The sequence below is a fragment of the Scyliorhinus canicula genome, chromosome 14, assembly GCF_902713615.1.
Source record: "Scyliorhinus canicula chromosome 14, sScyCan1.1, whole genome shotgun sequence".
Classification (NCBI taxonomy): domain Eukaryota; kingdom Metazoa; phylum Chordata; class Chondrichthyes; order Carcharhiniformes; family Scyliorhinidae; genus Scyliorhinus; species Scyliorhinus canicula.
The window spans coordinates 18,081,725-18,102,587 of record NC_052159.1 but is presented as its reverse complement, the minus strand read 5'-3'; the positions used below and the strand labels follow the sequence as shown (position 1 = coordinate 18,102,587).

General features: G+C 47.8%; 1 protein-coding gene across 2 annotated transcripts in view; it reads right to left on the bottom strand.

The window, feature by feature from the left end:
- Positions 1–1,435: 1,435 nt before the first annotated feature.
- LOC119977656 (interleukin-5 receptor subunit alpha-like) overlaps positions 1,436–20,863 on the bottom strand; it is a 41,050-nt gene continuing 21,622 nt past the window's right edge. For both annotated transcript variants that reach the window (XM_038818822.1, XM_038818821.1), the window contains exons 7-11: positions 20,087–20,226; positions 14,348–14,486; positions 13,168–13,264; positions 5,411–5,501; positions 1,436–2,107 (exon numbers count right to left, since the gene is read on the bottom strand). In XM_038818822.1, coding sequence (XP_038674750.1) covers positions 2,012–2,107; positions 5,411–5,501; positions 13,168–13,264; positions 14,348–14,486; positions 20,087–20,226 — 563 coding nt within the window. In that variant the 3' untranslated portion in view covers positions 1,436–2,011. The remainder of the gene's footprint in view (positions 2,108–5,410; positions 5,502–13,167; positions 13,265–14,347; positions 14,487–20,086; positions 20,227–20,863) is intronic.

Genomic DNA, 20,863 nt, shown 5'->3' with positions numbered 1-20,863 from the left:
ACTATGTCAGGCTGTTGATTGGCAGCATTATTCCAAGCATGGGCAGAAAAAGCTGACAGCATGAGGTGAGGTGAGATTAACCGTCCTTGACATCAAGGCACCATTTGACCGAGTTTGGTGCCCTCGTGAAACAAGAGCCAATAGAAATCAGGGGAAAAACTCTCTGCTGGTTGGAGTCATACCTGGCACAAAGGAAGATGGTTGTGATTGTTGGAGGTCAATCACTTCAGTCCAAGAATTAATTACAGGAGCTCTTTTGTTTCGTGTCCTAGGCCCAACCATCTTCAGCAGCTTCATCAATGACCTTCCCTCCATCATAAGATCAGAAGTAGAGATGTTCGCTGATGATTGGACAATGTTCAACACCATTTATGATTTTCATATACTGAAGCAGCCCATGTCCAAATGCAAAAATATCTGGACAATATCCGGGCTTAGGCTAGTAAGTGGTAACATCCGCGCGACACAAGTGTCGGGCAATGACCATATGCAACAAGAGAGAATCCAACTATCTCCTTTGACATTCAATGGCATTACCATTACTGAATTCGTCATTATCTACATCTTGTGGGTTACCATTGGCCAGAAAATAAACTGCACAGCCCAAACAAATACTGTGGGTGGCATTTTCCACCCGCATGATCCTCTGCTCTGCCGGTAGCTCACCCACGCTCATGGGTTTCCCAACGGGAAATCCCATTGGCCAACTGCCAGGATGGAGGATCCCGTTGCCAGTGGGTGCACAGCGCGCCGACTCTGGCAGAATGGAGAACCCTGCTCTGCAGCAACGAGAGCAGGTCAAGCTGGGAATACTGCACAGAGTAATTCACCTCCTGACTCCTCAAAGCCTGTCCACAATGTGCAAGGCACAAGTCAGGAGTCTGATGGAATACTCTCCACCTGCTCAGATGAGTGAAGCTGTAGCAACCACTCGAGAGGTTTGACACCATCCAGGACAAAGCAACCCGCTGGATTGGAACCCCATCCACAATTAAGGGGCAATTTAGTGTGGCCAATCCACCTACATCTTTGAGTTGTGGGGCGAAACCCATGCAACCACGGGGAGGATGTACAAACTCGACACAGATAGTGACCCAGAGCTGGGATCGAACCCGGGTCCTCGGCGCCGTGAGGCAGCAATGCTAACCACCGCATCACCGTGTTGCTCGGCAAGAAAGTAGAGTTAAGGCCACAATTGGATCAGCCATCACCTGATCAAGTGGCGATTGGTTCGCGGGACCAAATGGCCTCTGTCCATAATTCACACGGTCCTGTGTGTGTACAGATATTCTCAAAAACCTCTTGGAAAATGACGTGAGGGGAATGCTGGATGAGAAAGGCTTCAGGTTTCGGTTTGAGGCCTATTACATTTGCACAGCTCTGCTGCCTACCTTGACACATGAGGAACGCTTTCACTGCTGGAATGCATAGATTACACAGATAATTAAATATTTTTTTATTCAAACAATGGACAAAGGTGGGTCTTCTGAACAAATTCAAAGCATTGCTTTTGTTTTAAATAAGTTTGAAGATGCAATTTCCAGTGACCCTTACAAAGGCCATTCTCCAGCTAGCCTCTCTCAATTGCTCCTGTCCCTCCTCTCCACCTTCTCCCTTCAGGCTTTCACTTCCCTCTGTCTCCTCGTCATTCTCGTCTCTTCTCTCTCTCAGTTCTCTCCATCTCTTCTCTTCCTCATCTTTTCAATCCCTCGGTCTTCACTCTGCTCCCTATCTGTCCTTCCCTCTCCCCTGGTCTCTTGAAGCTTTTACTGAACTCTGGACTGTTCCCACCGTTGCTGTAAAATCTGGTAGGGGTCAAGGTATATACGCATCCAACAAAAAGAAATCACACGCTGCAGTGAGCGGGTAAAAATGTGTGTAAATAACAGTAGACATTACATTTTCTGTTTTTGTTTCTAATGTATCGTCTCCCTAAAGTGAGACAAGCATACAGTTGATAATAAAACCCCTCAGTCACTTGTGGTATTCTGGAATAAAGCTGCACTCCATATCAGTCTTCAGAGGTAGGCTTTGAGACTTCTTTCACAATTACTGGAATGCATTCCTCTGTTTTGGTCATCAGTATCGGGTTCTTATGAATCCATTTCTGTTGGAGAAAGAAAAGTGGCATTATTACGCTGAAAGGCACACTTCCTGCTCCAGATTTCCGATTCTCCGTGATTCGGACATGTTGACTCTGCAGCCCCATGCTTCCAGCGAGATACCGCCAGAAATAACAGGCTTTGCAACCACCCCACCTCGTCACCCATTATTGCCCCGGAGTAACACAAGCGATTGGCATTCACTGCTGGCAGCCTCACAGTGCTGAGGCATTCTTGAGCACCCACACATCTGACTCAGAAGATGGTGGGTTCAAATCCCGGTTCAGTGACAAGAACGCACTGTCTGGGATGCTGCTCCAATGCAGCCATGAGGGAGCGCCGCACCGTCGGAAATCACGGTCTTTCAGAGGAGACATTAAACAAGGCCTGGTCCACCCTCGGGCAGATGCAATAGTTCCTGTATTACTTTCTTGAAGAAGAGTAGGGCAGCAATATTTATCCCTCAATCACTAAAACAGCTTATCTGCTGATTATACTGTTGTTGTTCCTTGGGGTATTCCATGTGCAAATTGCCTGCTGCATTTCCTACATTGGAGCTGTGCCAATATAGCTAAGGTATTGGTCGTAAAGCATTGTGGGGCATCCTGAGGTTGTGAAAGGCACTACATAAATGCAAGTTCATTCTTCTCTCATTCTTCCCGGCACAAAGTGGCCTTCACAACTGAGTGTCACAGTTAGTGCTAGTCTACTATGGCGGGCATCAATAGCCGAGCCTCCTTTTGCCCTGCCTTCGCAAGAGGAGAAGGTGTGTCACTGGACTTGTCATCCAGAAGCCTACATTAATGCCTTGCAGACAGAGGCTCATGTCTTACCATGGCAACTGGTCCAATTTAAAATGAATTCATTGATAGATCTGGAATTGAAAACCAGACTCGGTGACCATGAAACTACCATTGATTACCTGGTCTAGCCGACGTAAGTCTCCAGACCCACAGCAATGTTGTTGATTTGTAGCTCCCTTTCGAAATGACCCAGCAAACTATTGTTCCGAAAGGCGGCATTATGTCTAATATTTTTGGAGGTAAACTGTGAAGCAGGTTTATGGGACTGTGTGTAAAAATAATTTAATTTGAAGGCAAATTACAAGGTTTAGAACATCAAAGGTATTAAAAGTATGCATTGTATGCAAAGTATGCAAAGTAGGCATGGTAGCATTGTGGATAGCATAATTGCTTCACAGCTCCAGGGTCCTAGGTTCGATTCCGGCTTGGGTCACTGTCTGTTCGGAGTCTGCACATCCTCCCCGTGTGTGCGTGGCTTTCCTCCGGGTGCTCCGGTTTCCTCCCACAGTCCAAAGATGTGCAGGTTAGGTGGATTGGCCATGGTAAATTGCCCTTAGTGATGGGTGGGGTTACTGGGTTATGGGGATAGGGTGGAGGTGTTGACCTTGGGTAGGGTGCTCTTTCCAAGAGCCGGTGCAGACTCAATGGGCCGAATGGCCTCCTTCTGCACTGTAAATTCTATAAAAAGTGAATGCTCTGTAAGTAAGCAAGCAGTGGATGGAAATTTGCATTCGGAGATAAGTAAGGGTATGTTGTTTTCAGTTGTTATATTTCAAAGATCAATAAAAAGGCTGTTATAGTTTGCATATGATTCATAATTTTTTTTCTTTTTTTAAATAAATTTAGAGTACCCAATTATTTTTTCCAATTAAGGGGCAATTTAGAGTGGCCAATCTACCTATCCTGCACATCTTTTGGGTTGTGGGGGTGAAACCCACGCAGACACGGGGAGAATGTGCAAACTCCACACGGACAGTGACCCAGGGCCGGGATTCAAACCCGGGTCCTCAGCGCCGTAGGCAGCAATGCTAACCACTGTGCCACCGTGCTGCCCCCTATGATTCATAAATAAGCATGACAAGGTTATTAAATTTTATTTGACCCTAAAGTGGGAACAATAGGAGGCACATGAATTATTTTTGATTGTCTGGGAAAGTAAAGTTTCAAAGAGAGGCCAAGGACGAATCAAAGATGAAAGAGGCAAACGTATCCTTAAGGAGAGATGTTGAGAGTTGTGCTGGGGCTGACTGCACGAGACCTCCTGGGGTGCCAGGCTGTACTGGGAAAAGAGCTGTGAAGAGGAAAGGTGAAGCATCCTTCCATCCAAGCCAGAGAATATCTGTTTTCCCTCAATTGTAGGCCCAATTATTCAGTTTCTCATTGTGGGGCAACCGTCACATTCCTGGTATCAATCTGGGTTACCTTTGCTGTATCATCTCAAAGGAAAATACCTCCTTCCAGACCAAACCTGTGCACAGTCCTCCAGATGTGGCCTCACCAGAGCCCTGAAGAATGAGAAGCGATCTCATTGGGAAGTACAGCATTCCAAAGGGTTTGCCAGGGTCTCATATACTGAGAGGTTGTTTAACCCTGGTTAGGGAATCGAGAACATGGAGGCACACTTTGAAGATAAGAGGTTGGCCATTTTTCACTCAGGAGATTGTGAATCTTTGGAATTCTGTACCTCAGAAATTGAGATGCTCCATTTCAGTGTAAACTCAAGGTCTAGGCAGACAGATGTTTGATCTCAATGAATCAAGGGGTGGATGGGAAAATGCGGGTGAGGCAAAAGAAGTGAACAACACTTCAATCTTTTTTCAGTTCTCTTATGTGCTTTCCTCAAATTTATTTCCACCTCAATATTTTGTTCCTGTTGTCAGAGGGGAAAATGAGAAAAACATCTCCTTGGCCTGAGGTGGGTGAACAAAAAGAAGGAAGAGCTTGCATTGATAGAGCACCATCAGCATTGCCTCCAACACGGTTTACAGCTAATGAAATACATTTAAAGTTTGTCTTTATTACGATGTAGGAAACACGGCAGCCAGTTGACACACCACAGAACGATAATGAATGTTTTGGCTATTTGTCCATGGCACCAAATGGAACGCCTCTGTCCTTTCTTAAATTAACACCCTGGGGTCTTTTGCACCCACCTAACAGAGTACCTCCAGCAGTGCAGCATTCCCTCTCTACACAATGTTGTACTCTGGCATAAGACTTGAATTCATCCTAAATTTAGGCCTAAATCATCGAGTCCCGCCTGCCATGTGACAGATCATTTGACGGACCAGAGAAAGGTGTGTTGACCTCGAGCAGAAACTCCCACTCATAATTTCTGGCTCAAAGTCAAGGGAGTCATAAATGACTCTCTCCCATGTCCACCCCCCCCCCCTTTCATATTTATTCTCTATTAACTTAAACCTTACTTTAAAACATTTTTAACAGCAGACAGTAATGCATGTCCTGTGGTATATTTTGCTTTCAATCATTATTGTGGCCTGTTACCTGGAAATCACCATCGTAATCTTCAAAGAGGCCATTAAACTTCTCCTTAGGGTCTGGGATCGGTTGACATACTTTTGTCCATAACTTAAACCTGGTAAGAGTACAAAAGGAGAAGGTATGAGTGCAGGTCAATGATGTGAACTTTAAACTAGTTAAAGGGGGGAGGGGGGAGGGCTCAGGAGAGGTTAATAACGTTTTCAGAACAAGTAATACAACAGAGAGTATGGAAAGTGGCAGGAATCTAACTTAAGGCACATCAGATTAGGGGACAATAATAAAAATGGAGTGGTCAACACTGTACTGAGGGTGTTGTACCTAAATGTGCGCAGTATATGAAACAAGGTAAATGAGCTTGTTGTGCACATTGAAATTAGTGGGTACAATGTTGTGGGCATCACAGAGACGTTGCTGCAAGGGGATCAGGGCTGGGATCTAAATATCCAAGAATATGTGTCCTATAGAAAGGACAGGCAGATGGGCAAAGGGGGCGTGTTGCATTGTTAGTAAGGAATGAAGTTAAATCGATAGCAAGAAGCACAATAGAGTCAGATGGTGAAGAATCTGTGTGGGTAGAGTTAAGGAATCAAAGTTAAAAAGACCCGATGGGAGTTATGTACAGGCCCCCTAGCAGTAGTCAGGATGTGGGGCAGAAAATAAATCAAGAGATAGAAAATGCATATAAGGAAGGCAATATTACAATAATCACGGGGAACTTCAATATGCGGGTGGACTGGGAAAATCAGGTTGGTAGTGGATCCAAAGAAAAACAATTTGTGGAATGTTTGTGTGATGGTTTTTTGGAGCAGCTTGTGGTAGAGTCCACGAGGGAACAGGCAATTCTGGATTTGGTGATGTGTAACAAGGCAGACTTGATTAGGGAACTTAAGGTGAAGGAAATCTGAGGGAGCAGTGACCACAATGTGATAGAATTCACACTGCAGTTTGAGAGGGAGAAGCTGGAATTAGACGTAACAATATTACAATGGAGTAAAGGTAACTACAAAGACATGAGGGAGGAGTTGATTGGAAGGGGATCCGAGCAGGAAAGACAGTTAAACAGCAATGGCAGGAGTTTTTGGGGGATATTCGGGAGGCACTACAGAAATTCATCCCAAGCAGGAGGAAACATGCTAAGGGGAGGTCGAGACAACATGGCTGACAAGGGAAGTCTGGGACAGCATAAAAGCTAAAGAAAAAGCATACAGTGTGGTGAGGATTAGTGGAAAGCCAGAGAGTTGAGATGCCTTTAAAAGCAAGCAGAGGTCAACTAAAAAAGCAACAAGGGGGGAGAAGGGAAAACATGAGTGTAAGCTAGCTAGTAATATAAAAGAAGATGATGTGGAGCTGCCGGCGTTGGACTGGGGTGAGCAGAGTAAGAAGTCTTACAACACCAGGTTAAAGTCCAACAGGTTTGTTTGAAACACTAGCTTTCGGAGCACTGCTCCTTCCTCAGGTGAATTCCTCACCTGAGGAAGGAGCAGTGCTCCGAAAGCTAGTGTTTGAAACAAACGTGTTGGACTTTAACCTCGTGTTGTAAGACGTCTTACTTTGCTCACCCCAGTCCAACGCCGGCATCTCCACATCATAATATAAAAGAAGATTGCAAGAGTTTTTTTTCCCAATATATAAAAGGTAAGAAAGAGGCAAGAATGGACATTGGACCACTGGAAAATGAGGCTGGAGAAGTAGTAATGGGGAACAAAGAAATGATCAGTCTTCACGGTGGGGGACACCAGTGGCATAACAGAACTTCAAGAGAGTCAGGGGGAGAGGTGAGTGCAGTGGCCATCACTAAGGGGAAAGTGCTGGGGATGCTGAAAAGATCTGAAGGTGGATAAATCACCCAGACTGGATGGACTACACCCCAAGGTTCTGAAGGAGATAGCTGAGGAGATTGTGGACGCATTGGTGGTGATCTTTCAGGAATCACTGGAGTCATGGAAGGTCCCAGAGGATTGGAAAATGGCTAATAGAACACCCCTGTTTAAGAAGGGAGGGAGGCAGAAGGCAGGAAATTATAGGCCGGTTAGCCTGACTTCACTCGTTGGTAAGATTTTAGAGTCTATTATTAAGGATGAGATTGTGAAGTACTTGGAAATGCATGATAAAATAGGACTGAATCAGCACGGCTTTTTCAAGGGGAGGTCATGTCTGACAAATCTGTAAGAATTCTTTGAGGAGATAACAAGGAAGGTAGACACAGGAGAGCCGGCAGATGTGATTTATTTGGATTTTCAGAAGGCCGACAGGAGGCTGCTAAATAAGATAAGAGCCCATGAGTTAGAGCTAAGGTACTGGCATGGATAGAGGATTGGCTGACTGGCAGAAGGCAGAGAGTGGGGATAAAAGGGTCTTTTTCAAGATGGCAGCCTAGTGGTATTTGCCAGGGATCAGGGTTGGGACAACAACTATTCGTGATATACATTAACGATCTGTAAGAAGGAACTGAGGGCATTGTTGCTAGGTTTGCAGATTATACAACAATATGTAGAGGGACAGGTTGTATTGAGGAAGAGGGGAGGCTGCAGAAGGACTTGAACAGGCTAAGAGAGTGGGTAAAAAAGTGGCAGATGGAATACAATGTGGAAAAGTTTGAATTACTTGCCTTGGTGGAAGGATAGAGGCATAGACTATTTTCTAAGGAAGGATGCGCTGGTCTTGGAAAGAATACAGAGGAGGTTTACAAGAATGATCACGGGGATGAAGGGCTCGTCATATGGGGAGTGGTTGAGGACTCTGGGTCTGTACTCGATGAAGGATGAGGGGAGATCTTATTGAAAATTACAGAATACTGAGGCCTGGATAGAGTGAATGTGGAGAAGATTGGCGGGATTCTCCGAACCCCCACCAAGTCTCCGGCCCTCCAAAAGTCGGCGAGGCGTGAGTCGCGCCAGATCCCCACCATTCATCGAGGCGGGCGGCGTGACTTACGCCTCACTGACTTTTGGAGGGCCGGAGAATGGGCCCCGAGGCTGCCTGAATTCTCAGGCCCGTGATGGGCAAAGTCCCGCTGGTCCGGCGCGACCTGGCGGCGCGGGCGAGCTCCGGGGTCCTGGGGGGGGGGGGGTGCGCGGGGCGATCTGGCCCCGGGGGGTGCCCCCACGGTGGCCTGGCCCGCGATCAGGGCCCACCGATCCGTGGGCGGGCCTGTGCCGTGGGAGCACTCTTTTCCTACGCGTCGACCGTGTCAGTCTCTGCGATGGCCGACGCGTTGGTGACCCCCCCCCCCCCCGCCCGCACATGCACGGAGATGTCATCAGCAGCCGCTGACGCTCCTGCGCATGCGCAGACTTGTGCCGCCGGCGGAGTCCCTTCGGCAAAGGTCTTTCACGCTGGCCGGCGGGGCGCAAACCACTCTGGCGCCAGCCTAGCCCCTGAAGGTGCAGAGGATTCCGCACCTTTGGGGCGGGCCGACGCCGGAGTTGCTCATGCCACTGCGTCCCGGCGGGACACCCCGCCCCGCCGGGTACGGGAGAATCCAGCCCGATGTTTCCACTTGTTGGAAAAACTGGAACCCGAGGGCACAGCCTCAGATTGTAGGGATGATTCTTTGAAACTGAGATGACGAGGGATTTCTTCAGCCAGAGTGTGGGGAATCTATGGAAATCTTTGCCACAGAAGGCTGTGAAGGCTAAATCTCTGAGGGTCTTTCAGACTGAAATAGATCGGTTCTTGATTAATAAGGGGATCAGGTGTTATGGGGAGAAGGCAATAAAGATTATTATTGAATGGGGATGAGAAGAATATGAGCTATGATCAAATGGTGGAGCAAACGTGATTGGCCAAATGCCCTAATTGTGCTCTAAATATGTCATTTCAAATATTTTTATCTGTTCAGAACCTTAGGCGGGATAGATAAATAGATAGAGATAGATAGAGAAATACAGCACAGAACAGGCCCTTCGGCCCACGATGTTGGCCGAACTTTTGTCCTAGGTTAATCATAGAATTTTGGACACTAAAGCAATTTATCATGGCCAATCCACCCAACCTGCACATCTTTGGACTGTGGGAGGAAACCGGAGCACCCGGAGGAAACCCACGGACACACGGGGAGGATGTGCAGACTCCACACAGACAGTGACCCAAGTTGAAATTTTCCAAGAGGAAAATCTTCCCCCTTATTCTGGATCTTAGGAACTTCAGTTACAGGTCGAGTATCCCTTTTTCAAAATGCTCTGAATCTTTTGAACTTTGGAATACCAAGCTGAAAGACCCTCGGACCTGCTCGGAGTCGCCAGTCGTCGTGCCGTGTCTGGCGGGGGGGGGGGGGGGGGGGGGGGGGGGGGTCACGTGGCTTCCCTCCCGACAGGGAATCAGGTACCAGGTCCAACTCTTTCGATGCAATTAACTTGTGCTGCTGACAGTTCGAACACACCCACACGTGTGGTCAGCCACAGGAATGGGACACGGTGCTAGGAACAGCTGAGACTGAAAGTGTGCAGATTTCAGAGCTTTTCGAATTTCGGACTTTCGAATAAGGGACACTCAACGTGAACTAACAAGTGACATTTGACTGATTCAATGGTTTATCTTTGTTGTTCTTTTGGTATGGGCAGGTTCACTTGACTGACAGTTTTTCCCAAGTATTTGTTGGTTTAATTGTTGTGGTGGGGGCACCGTAAACTAACATTGCATTATATTGTTGCTGCTCTTAATATTAATAACCCAAGGTTGGCAGACATGATTTGTAATCAGGTGACAACCATGTTATCATTTTACTCGAACCTTCCTGTGATCGTTTGGTGAATTGATAGGTGAATCTTGAAAGGGAAACATGATCATTCATGATTGAAGGGGGCAGGTGCTTAGGAGGATTCGGGAATAAACATCTTGGAAACAGGAGAAGTGCGAGGGCCCATGATCCTGCTCCCTGGTCCTGTGGTCATCACCTCCCTCCTCAAAGGTTCAACCCTTGGCGTTGCAGCTTTGACCCTGCATTCTTACAAACTACCACTTCCCTTTCCTCTTCAAACATGGCTCCCAAATCTCCTCACAAATCCCTGCCCACTTTTCTCAGCGTTCCATGCTTGAATCGTTAATTTTCCCAGCTACAGTATCAAAATGGCTTTTGCAAAGTCATAAATGGCAGTGTATGGGGCAGCGGTATATCATCGCTACTTGTTTCATTCATCCTGTCAGTAACCTTTGACACAGTTAACCTTCTCCAACACCTACCCACCGGTGTCCATTTTGGTGGGACTGCATTAGTCTGGTTTCATTTTTATTTCCACATTCTCAGACTGAAATGATCTCTCTTCCCACACTCGTACAATTACCTTTGAAGTTCCCCAATGTGCCACATTTGAGCCTTTACTATTTCTCATTTGCATGTTGTTCCTCTGCTACCTCATTCAAAATCCCGTCACCACAACCACTCACTGCTCCTTCACTGTCTCTAAGTTGTCTGCCTGCATGAGCAGACATTTCCTCCGGCTTAATTCACATCGGCAAGACTGAAGCCGCTGCTTTTGGGCTCAGTCACAAATTCCGTTTCCTGTCCACCAACTCCATCCTTCTCCTTGGCAACTGTTGGAGGGTGACCCAGATGCCTCACAAACCTGGGGCGAAATTCTCCAACCCCCAGCAGGGTTGGAGAATTGTCTGGGGCCGCCGAAAATCCCGCCCCCACCGTGGCAGAGATTCTCTACCACCCAGGAATTGGCGGGGGTGGGAATCACTCCACTCCGATCAGCGAGGCCCCTGTGGCGATTCTCCGGACCGCGATGGGCCAAAGTCCCATGGAGGCCTCTCCCGCCGCCGAGGTTTGAACCACCTCTGGTGGCGGCGGGATCCGCGCCGCGACCGGGCCCCCGGAGTCCTGGGGGGGGGGGGGGGCACGGTGGCCAGGCCCGCGATCCGGGTCCCCCGCTCAGACTCCGGGCCAGTGCCCTGGGGGCACTCTTTCTCTTCCGCCGCCGCCACGGCCTCCGCCATGGCGGAAGCGGAAGAGAAACCCACATCGCGCAAGCGCCGGTGGTGACGTCAGCGGCAGCTGGCCGTTGACGTCACCGCCGGCGCACGCGCCGACTGGCGAAAGCCTTTCGGCCAGCCCCGCTGCCGGGCGGCGGGCCTGAAAGGCCGCTGGCGCCGGTTTTTTGCGCCAGTCGTCTGGTGCCAACCGCTCTGGCGCGGGGCTAGCCCTCAAAGGTGTGGAGAATTCCCCACCTTTGGGGAGGCCCGACCGCGGAGTGGTTGGCACCACTCCCCTACGCCGGGACCCCCCGTCACGCCGGGTAGGGGAGAATCCCGCCCCTGCTGTTATGTCTTTGACCCCAGGATGAGCTTCTGACCACATATCCCTGCATATCGCTAAGGCTTCTAGTTCCACTTCCATGATATTGGCCAGAAATTTCCAAAGAAATTGCAAAGTTAAAGGTTCTGATTGAAAATCCCCAGAGAAGCAGGCAGGTGTCCCATCCAGATCTTCCCACACTTGGCCATGTTGAAGCAGGGGGAGCCATGTTTTGTGCCATCAGTGTGAAGGACGGGATCTAAAAGTGTGTCACCTTTAAAAGGAGACCGATCTGAAATCAACATTAAGGACCATTCACTGGTATTAGGCCCCCTCCATCATTCCACCCACACTCCCCCACCACTGCCAAATGAAGTGAGCCCCCGCTATGGGCCCGTCGTTGGCACTGCCAGGTTGGTGCTGCCAGTGTGCACGCCATGTCGCTGACTACCCAGGGGCTATACTGACCTCCGATCCCCCAGCATGGTCCTCACGTCTGGTCTCCGTTTTTGGAGACCAGCAATGATTCCCACCGGTGCTACTTGTTCCCGAAAGATACGGCGTTAAGCCGGTTTTAAATATTTAAATGCATTTAAACGAATGGTAATAAGATTCACGCCCTTTGAACCTGATTTCATCACCAGCAGTGGGCGGTGAAGATCTCATTCTGAGATCTCCCCGGCTTAAGTCCCATTCTGGTCCTTTTGTGAGAGTTTCTGTCCATCACGGGATTTGCACCTGCCTTAAACATGCCTTAAAATCAACTCTATTGTCTATCTTCTACCCTCTGTAATCTCGCCATCCTACAAAGCTCTCCTGCCCATGTGATAACCCATACCAAATCCTGTTCTCTCAAATTTCTATGTGTTCCCTTACTTACATTGGCGCCTGCTTAGGTCACCATAAACTGGGTTCCTGGTTCTAACTTTAATAGTTCCCACTTTTGTTTTCTAATCCCTCCATGGCCTCGTCCCTCCTTATCTCTGTAACCTCCCACAATACTACAATCCCCCAAAATATTCTCTGTCCTCTAAATCTGGCTTATTGAGCAGCCCTGATTTTAATCACTCCGCTATTGCTGACCGTGCCTTAGTTGCTGAGATTCTTAGTTCTGGAATGCCCTCCCTTAACCATTCAGTTTCCCGATCACTTGAACCTTCTTTAAGATGCTCCTTAAGGCCTAATTATCTGACCAAACTTTGGGTCAACTGCCCTAATATCTGCCCCTCTGTTTTGAAGTTAAATTATGTTTGATAACATGCCTGTGAAGTCTCTTGTTGTTAAAGATTTGGGAGGTATTCCCTGAAATTGCGGTGGAAGAAAATTCAATAGTAACCTTCCAACGGGAATTGGATAAATACCTGATAGCGAAAGACTTGGACGGATGAAGGAGAAAGGTTAGGGAATGGGACAGAGTGGCTCGCTCCTTGAAAGTGCCAGTACAGACTCAATGGGCTGAACGGCCCTCCATCTACTCTGTGCTGACCTGCGATTAATAAATAGAAGTGGACGAGCAGCTTACCTTGTACAGAGGAAAATCGGCACCAACACTGTTCCAACAAAAATAACCCCAACGGCTGCTAAAATTGTCAAAAGGGCGAAATCCTCTGCATCAGGCTCTAAAAAGAAACAATATTTGGTTTCCCCCTGTTGTATTCCATGTATCAAGAACAGATATCCTTCTGCATTTGTCTTCCTCTTTCTTTACTTGGCCCCCGTGGGTTCAGAAGAACACGGGCACAATGAGAGAAGCACAAAATGAATACAAACAATGGCTGAAATATCTACCAAACGATTAAAGTTGAGCTTCGGCATAAGAGAAGTGTGCTGATGAGCACGGCCTGAGGGTCGGATGACCTCATTAACACTTCCTCACACACCGACAATTGGATGTCAGTGGGTCGCACTCTCACTTATGAGTTGGCAAGTTTCACTTTGTAGGTTTGATCGATGCTCCAATCATGTTGGAATCATATTACAACCAAGTGTGCACTTTTGTTTGTAGTGAGAACCACTTGGTTTTTTTAAAATTTGTTCATGGAACATGGGCATTGAAGGCTGGCCAGCATTTATTGCCCATCCCTAATTGAAGGGGAAGTTAAGACTCAACTGCCCCCTGGAGGTCTGGATCTGGAGCCACATGTAGGCCAGACTGGGTAAGGATGGCAGATTTCCTTCCCTGAAGGACATTAGCGAACGCAATGGGTTTTCACGACAATCGACAATGGTTTCATGGTCATCATTAAGACTTTTAATTCCAGATATTTTTATTGAGTTTAAATTCCATCACCTACCGTGGTGGGATTCGAACCCAGTAGCCTGGGTCTCTGGATTACTAGTCTTGTGACAATACCACTATGCCACCGCCTATCCTCTGCTGTCTCGGCCCACCTGCTGCTGGGGTCCTCAACTGTACCATTGGTACATTCAGACTCCGTTGAAAGTGCTAGATAAACACAATGGCTAGAATTCTCCAGCTGTTGCGATTCACTTTTCCCGCCGGCATCCCCCCCCCGGCCAGTGCGTTTCCCAGCGGCGTAGTGCGGTTTCAATGGAAAATCCCATTTGACAAGCGGCGGGAAGATAGAATCCCGCTGCCAGCCAATGGCACACAGCTGAGAAACACACGGCTGGTGGACCGGATAATCCGGCCCAATATATTAATGTTGTCTAATAGGGTTCATCTAAAGTAATGTTCTTACCAATATGGAAAGGCTTGCTCCACTCACTCCAGAACAAGCTTTCATGGCAGTCACGATTCACTGTTCCTCTGACTTTCACTGAATATCTTTTCTCGTGATCTCTGCTAATAACATATTTTGTACTGCTCACATTTTTAACCTAAAACAGATTGGTTACAAATGCATTAGATTAACAGATGGGATTCCAAACACGGGCATTGATCACCTTAAAATATTTCAAAGAAACAAGACAGACTTGGACACTTTAACTAGGGGAGTTCCAGCCTCCACTCTCGTGTTTGCTGCAACACATTGAAAAACTGCAATGCAATGAAGCACTGGTTACAGTTTCGGATCTCGACGGGGGACTTTTGTATCTTTCTGTTTCCAAGGGCAGTAGGGGAGGGCAGCGTGTGGGGAGGCTTAGGCCACCGTACATCCCAGTGGCTTGGGAGCAGGGAAAGCCTTCATTGGGTGCAGCCACCTCATTTGGTGCTGAATGGTCAGGCCAAGGCAACCCCATGGCAAAACCATAAAGGTAAAGCACAAGTTCAGCCTCAAATGGAGCATTGTGTCCAGTTCCGGGCACCACACTTCAGAATGGATGTGAAGGCATTAGAGAGAGCAGGAAAGTTTCCCAAGAATGGTTCCGGGGAGAAAGTTGTATTGTGGTATTTTCAATGTACGAGTAATCCAGAGGCTAAGGCTTATTGCTCTGCAAATGTGGCAGCTGGTAGAATTCAAGTTAATAAAAAAACTGGAATTGAAAGTTAGTCTCAGTAATGGTGACGACAAAACTATCATTGATTGTTGTAGAAACCCATCTGGTTTGCTAATGCCCCTTCAGGAAGGAAATCTGCTGTCCTTACCTGGTCTGGCCTACATGTGACCCCCCAGACCCACAGTAATGTAGCTCACTCCTGACTGCTCTCAAGGACAATTAGGGATGGACAACAAATGCTGGCCTAGCCAGTGACATCAACATCCAATGGAAGAATATTAAAAATGAAGAACTTTTATTGAAAAACCACAACCTTTTATCGAGCTACAAGTCACACGTAAGACCTCATGATATATCTGTTCCTAAATCCATTGAAAACAGTCTATATACGTAAATAGTTGTGGTTGCTTGCTTCAAAGATACGTTTTGCATGCAGACCTTCCTGATTTTGAATGCTTCAAAGACGACTGTTACCATTTCTAGCCTACAAAGAAGCTGCTGTCTTTGGCTATTACGTGAGGGACCAAAGTCATATTTTAATTAATCAAACTATTCCTGTCACTCTCTTTTCTAGTAGCTCTTCTCGTAGATAATAATCCAACGTTAGATAAGTAAAGCCAAGGACAAGCCAAGCTTACTTCTCATTAAAGTTAAAAGCCATTTTGATCATCTTGGAAAGTTTATTGCTCCAAGACACACGTAGTTGGGTTATTAACTCTTAACTCCCTATGATGTCCAACAGGTCAGCATGCCAACAGGGTTGAGTGCCACTTGCAGGGGGTGGGGGGGTGGGGGGGGTGGGGGGGGGGGGTTACATGCATCCCAGGGAATACGCAGTGTAATCCGGCTGACAGATGGAAGGTTTCGAGCGGGCAATGTGCAACGGGTGGGGATGTGCTCAGACCTGGTGACACCTCAACCCAACCCAGCCCAGCCTCCTGGACAAGATACAGGCTGCTGGCGCCAGAGAAGCCTGAAGGAGGTTGCATGTGATTAAAGTTTCCACCTTTATTGTGAGAATTATAAATTTAACTTCAAAGAGTAATTCTATTTCCCAATCCTTTCTGCGGAAGACTGCTGAAGAAAGATCATGCACAGTGATGAGACCACTGAAGGCTAGGCTATGGCATTCTTATTCTGAATTCCATATCCTGCAGGGCGGGAGGCTGTCAATTGGGTGGTGGAAGGGAGAGTGGAACTTGATGAAATTATAATCACAAGGCAAGCGGCATTGAGTAAACTGATGGAGCTGTGGGCCGATAAGTCTTCGGGTTCTGATGGACTTCATCCGAGGGTCTTAAAAGAGGTAGCAAATGAGGTCGTAAATATGTTGATGTTATTTTTCCAAAACTCACTAGATTCTGGGCAAGTTTCAGCAGATTTCAAGGCAGCAAATACAACCCCTCTATTTAAGAAGGTAGAAAACGGAACTATAGGCCAGTGAGCTTGACGTCTGTCGCTAGAATTAATCATTACGGAGGCATAGCTAGGCAGCACGGTGGCGCAGTGGGTTAGCCCTGCAGCCTCACGGCGCCGAGGTCCCAGGTGCTCTGGGGCACTGTCCGTGTGGAGTTTGCACATTCTCCCCGTGTTTGCGTGGGTTTCGCCCCCACAACCCAAAGATGTGCAGAGTAGGTGGATTGGCCACAATAAATTGTCCCTTAATTGGAAAAAATGAATTGGGTACTCTAAATTTATTTTTTTTAAAAGGAGGCATAGCTGGGCAAAAGCTCCCAGTAATGGGAAGAGTCATGAAAGAGAAATCATGTTTAGCCAATTTATTGGAGTTCTTGGAAGGAGTAACAACCACTGTGGGTAAAGGGTAGTCTGTCGACATGCTGTACTTGGATTTCCAAAAGACATTTGAAAAGGTGCCGCATCAAAGGTCATTGCAGAAAATAAAAGTTCATGGTGCAAGGGGTACATATTACCCTGGATAGAAGGTTGACTGGCTGGCAGAAATCAGAGAGTATGCATAAATGGGTATTCTTTTGATTGGCGGCATGGGACAAGTGGAGTCCTGCAGGGGTCTGTACTGAGGACTCAACTTTTTACAACTTATATCAATGACTGAGATGAGGAGAGCAAAGGCATGACAGCTACATTTGCAGATGACACAAAGGTAAGTAGGAAAATATGTTGTGAAGTGGACATAATGAGGTTGCCGATGGATATATATAGGTTCATTGAGTGGGCAAATATCTGGCACATGAGAGTATAATGTGGAAAATGTGAAGCAGTTGACACTGGCAGGAAGAATGAAAAAGCAGAGCATTGCTTAAATGGAGAACGACTACAAGATTCTGAGGTGTAGAAGGATCTGGGTGTTTCAGTGCATGAATTTCTATGCAGGTACAGCGTGTAATTAGGAAGGCTAATGGAATGCTATCCTTTATTATGAGAGGAATTGAATATAAAAGTAAGTGTGTTATGCTTCAGTTATACAGGGCATTGGTGAGACAATGGGCGGGATTCTCCGACCCCCCCCGCCGGGTAGGAGAATCCCCGGGGGGGCGGCGCGAATCCCATCCCGCCACCCCGACTGCCATATTCTCTGCCGTTGTTTTTCGGGCGGCAGCAGGATCCCCGCCACATCGGTCGGGGGCCGTTGACAGCAGCCCCCTGCCAATTCTCCGGGCCCCGATAGGCCGAGCAGTCGTCCATTTTTGGCCAGTCCCGTCGGCGTAGGTTACTCAGGTCCCACACGGCAGGACCTGGCAGGTGAGTATGCGTGGGCGGTCCTCAGGGGGGGCGCGGGGAGATCCGACCCCGGGGGAGCCCCAACGGTGGCCTGGCCCACAACCGGGGCCCAGCGATCAGCGGGTTGGCTTGAGGGAGTGCATTCTCATCCATTTACGTGGTCAGTAAAGTTTGAGCGTCCCCTTCACCTGCAGTCCCACAGCTTGCTCCGTGGGGGTACTTCTTCCTTCTGCGCCGGGCCCCCGTAAGGCTCCGCCATAGCCGGCGCGGAGAAGATAACCCCCCGCACATGCGCCAAAATATACTGGCCGGCCTGCACATGCGCGGAATCACGCCGTCCGTTCCGTGCATGCGCGAGTTCACGTCGGCCCTTCGGCCCATGCGCAAACTCGCGCCGTCCCTTCGCGAGGCAGCTGGAACGGCGCCAATCCCTCCGCCATCCACCTAGCCCCCAAAAATGTGGCGAATTCTGCACTTTCGGGGGCTGTTGATGCCGGAGTTGTTGGCCCCGGTTCTCCTGCCGGCATGGGGGGCTTAGTCCCCATAAGGATGAATCCAGGCCCACATCTTGAATACTGTGTGTAGTTTTGGTCTCCTTAATTAAGGAAGGGTGTCAATGAGTTGGAGGTGGTTCAGAGGAGGTTCACTAGGTTGATATCTGGAATGGGTGGGTTGAGTAAATGTTAGACAGTCTGGGCTTGTTTCCACTGAGGTTTAAAAGAGTGAGGGGCGACATGATTGAAGTAAATAAGATGCTGAATGGTATTGCCAATGTGGGCATGTAAAAGATGCTTCCTGCTGTGGATGAGCCCCGAGCTAGGGGGAACTGTTTTAAAATTAGGGGTTGCCCTTGTGGGATAGAAATGAGGAGAATGTTTTTCTCTCAGAGGGTTGGGCAACATTGGAACTCCCGGCCTCAGAAGGGGGGAGGAGGCGGGGTCATTGAATGTTTTTAAGATCAAGGTGGATAGATTCTTGTTAGGCAAAGGGATCTAAGGTTATCGGGGAAAATGGTAATGTGGAATTTGAAACACAAACAGATTAGCTAGGAGCAGGCTCCAATGTTAGACCAAATAGGTCTGAATGACTCATTTGGCTCCAAGGGCCGAATGGCCTAATTTTACTCCTACTTTATATATGTTCTCGGTTGATCCCTTTCTTTTGGGAAGAGTTTGAGCAGTTCTGGCTGTATTCCCAGAGCCCTGTTAGCTTATTTCCCTCAAAGACTCATCCAATTTCTTTTTAAATCATTCTTCATCTCTGCTTCTATCAAATGCAGAGGAAGCAAGTTCTAGACCGTTCTCACTCGTGATTTAACTTTTTCCCCTGTTGCTGCCGCCCCATTCGTGCTGGAAAACAGGGCAGTAGCAAGCAAACATCTCGACCCATGGGTCTATTACAGAAGATGGAAGGCACCTGTTAAAATGTTCTAGCAGATGAAAACGTACTTGTGTGTCACTGAAGTGACAGGGCTGATTCTTCATGAAAATTCATTACCCTCATCTAAGCCACAACTATTGCCGTTAAACGCAACGTTCTTTGAAATTATTTTGCCCCAACGTAACCCACACAACCCCCTACTCCACAGGGCCAACTATCACTTGTTCTTACGTTTTGCTTTCACAGAGTGCTGACCTTTGATTTCCTGCTCTGTTGATTATTCTTTTTGTCTATTATATGCGTACTGTGTACGTTCCCTTGGCCGCAGAAAAATACTTTTCACTGCGCTTCAGTACATGTGACAATAAATCAAATCAAATCAAATAATTATTTGCACTGCCTCTGTCTGGACTGTTCTCTAGCTTCCAGACATGGGTCTCTTTTCTGGAGGATTGTGGGGGATCTCTTTATTTAGGGGGTCTCTATGGGGGGTCTCTTTATTTAGGAGGTCGCTGTCCGGACAGCGGACTAGAGAATCATGTGGGCCTGAGGGATATATTGCCCTGCCGCTACGCAGATGAAAATTAGTCATTCAGACCTATTTGGTCTAACATTGGGTCTGCTGAAAAGAATCGTAGAATCCCTCCAGCGTAGAAGGAGGCCATTTGGACCATCGGGTCTGCACCAACGTCCGAAGGAGCACCCTAACTAGGCCCACACCCAAACCCTGAAACCCCACCTAACCTTTTGGACATGGTGAATCCACCTAAGCTGCACATCTTTGGAATGTGGGAGGAAACCGGAGCACCCGGAGGAAACCCACGTGGACACGGGGAGAACGTGCAACCTCCACACGGACCGTTACCTGAGGCCGGAATCGAACCGGGTCCCTGGCGCTCTGAGGCAGCAGTGCTAACTGTGCCACAGTGCCGCCCCAAAGATGCATATTGTACTCTTACCTTTGGGGTGGGGTCACTCCAGTCTGTGATGTTTATTTGATAGTTGTAACAACTGTCCGAATAATGCATTTTTGGAAGTTTCCATTCCACTTCGTTGGTGTCTTTATTTATTGTAATATTTATCGGTGTGTCAAGTTTATCTGGAACAAGAGAATTCAGCACACGTGTTGAGATTGAGATGGCTGAAAGAGAGTGAATTCAGTTCTGAAGTTGTAAGTGCTTAGGAGATTCATTCGTGTTTGCGGCCTGAAGTTCTGTCCAGACAAAGCAGCTGTCTGTCTTTCTGGAAATGGCTGTGGAAGGCAGGATCTAGAAGTCCTGCCCCAGAACGCTGCCCCCCAGAGGGGGAGGGATACACTGTGCACAATTGCGGTTCATGGGGGCAACTGCGCGAGCCTCATCTTGTTGGCTAATGGGATGTCCAAAGCGCCACTTGTGCAATTTAAACCTGGGAGGAGGAAGTCTAAAGTTAGCAGAATTCATTGAAAAGATAGGACGCCCTTCCAGAGAGGTAGCGCACCCTTTTGGATATGGCACTATTTGTGATGTTGCTTGATGGATAAACAGTAAGCAAGACACCAGGGGTATATTTCCTGCTCGTCTTTGAAATCCTGCTGGGGTTTTTTATACATCCACCTGCGGAGGCTTCCAGAGCCCTGGTTTAACATCGCTTCTGCGAGGCAGCAGTGCGACACTCCCTCAGTGACGCTTGCGCTCAATACTGAGTGTCAGATTTGAACACACGGGTTTGTGTTTAGAGATAAAAGTGCTGCCAGC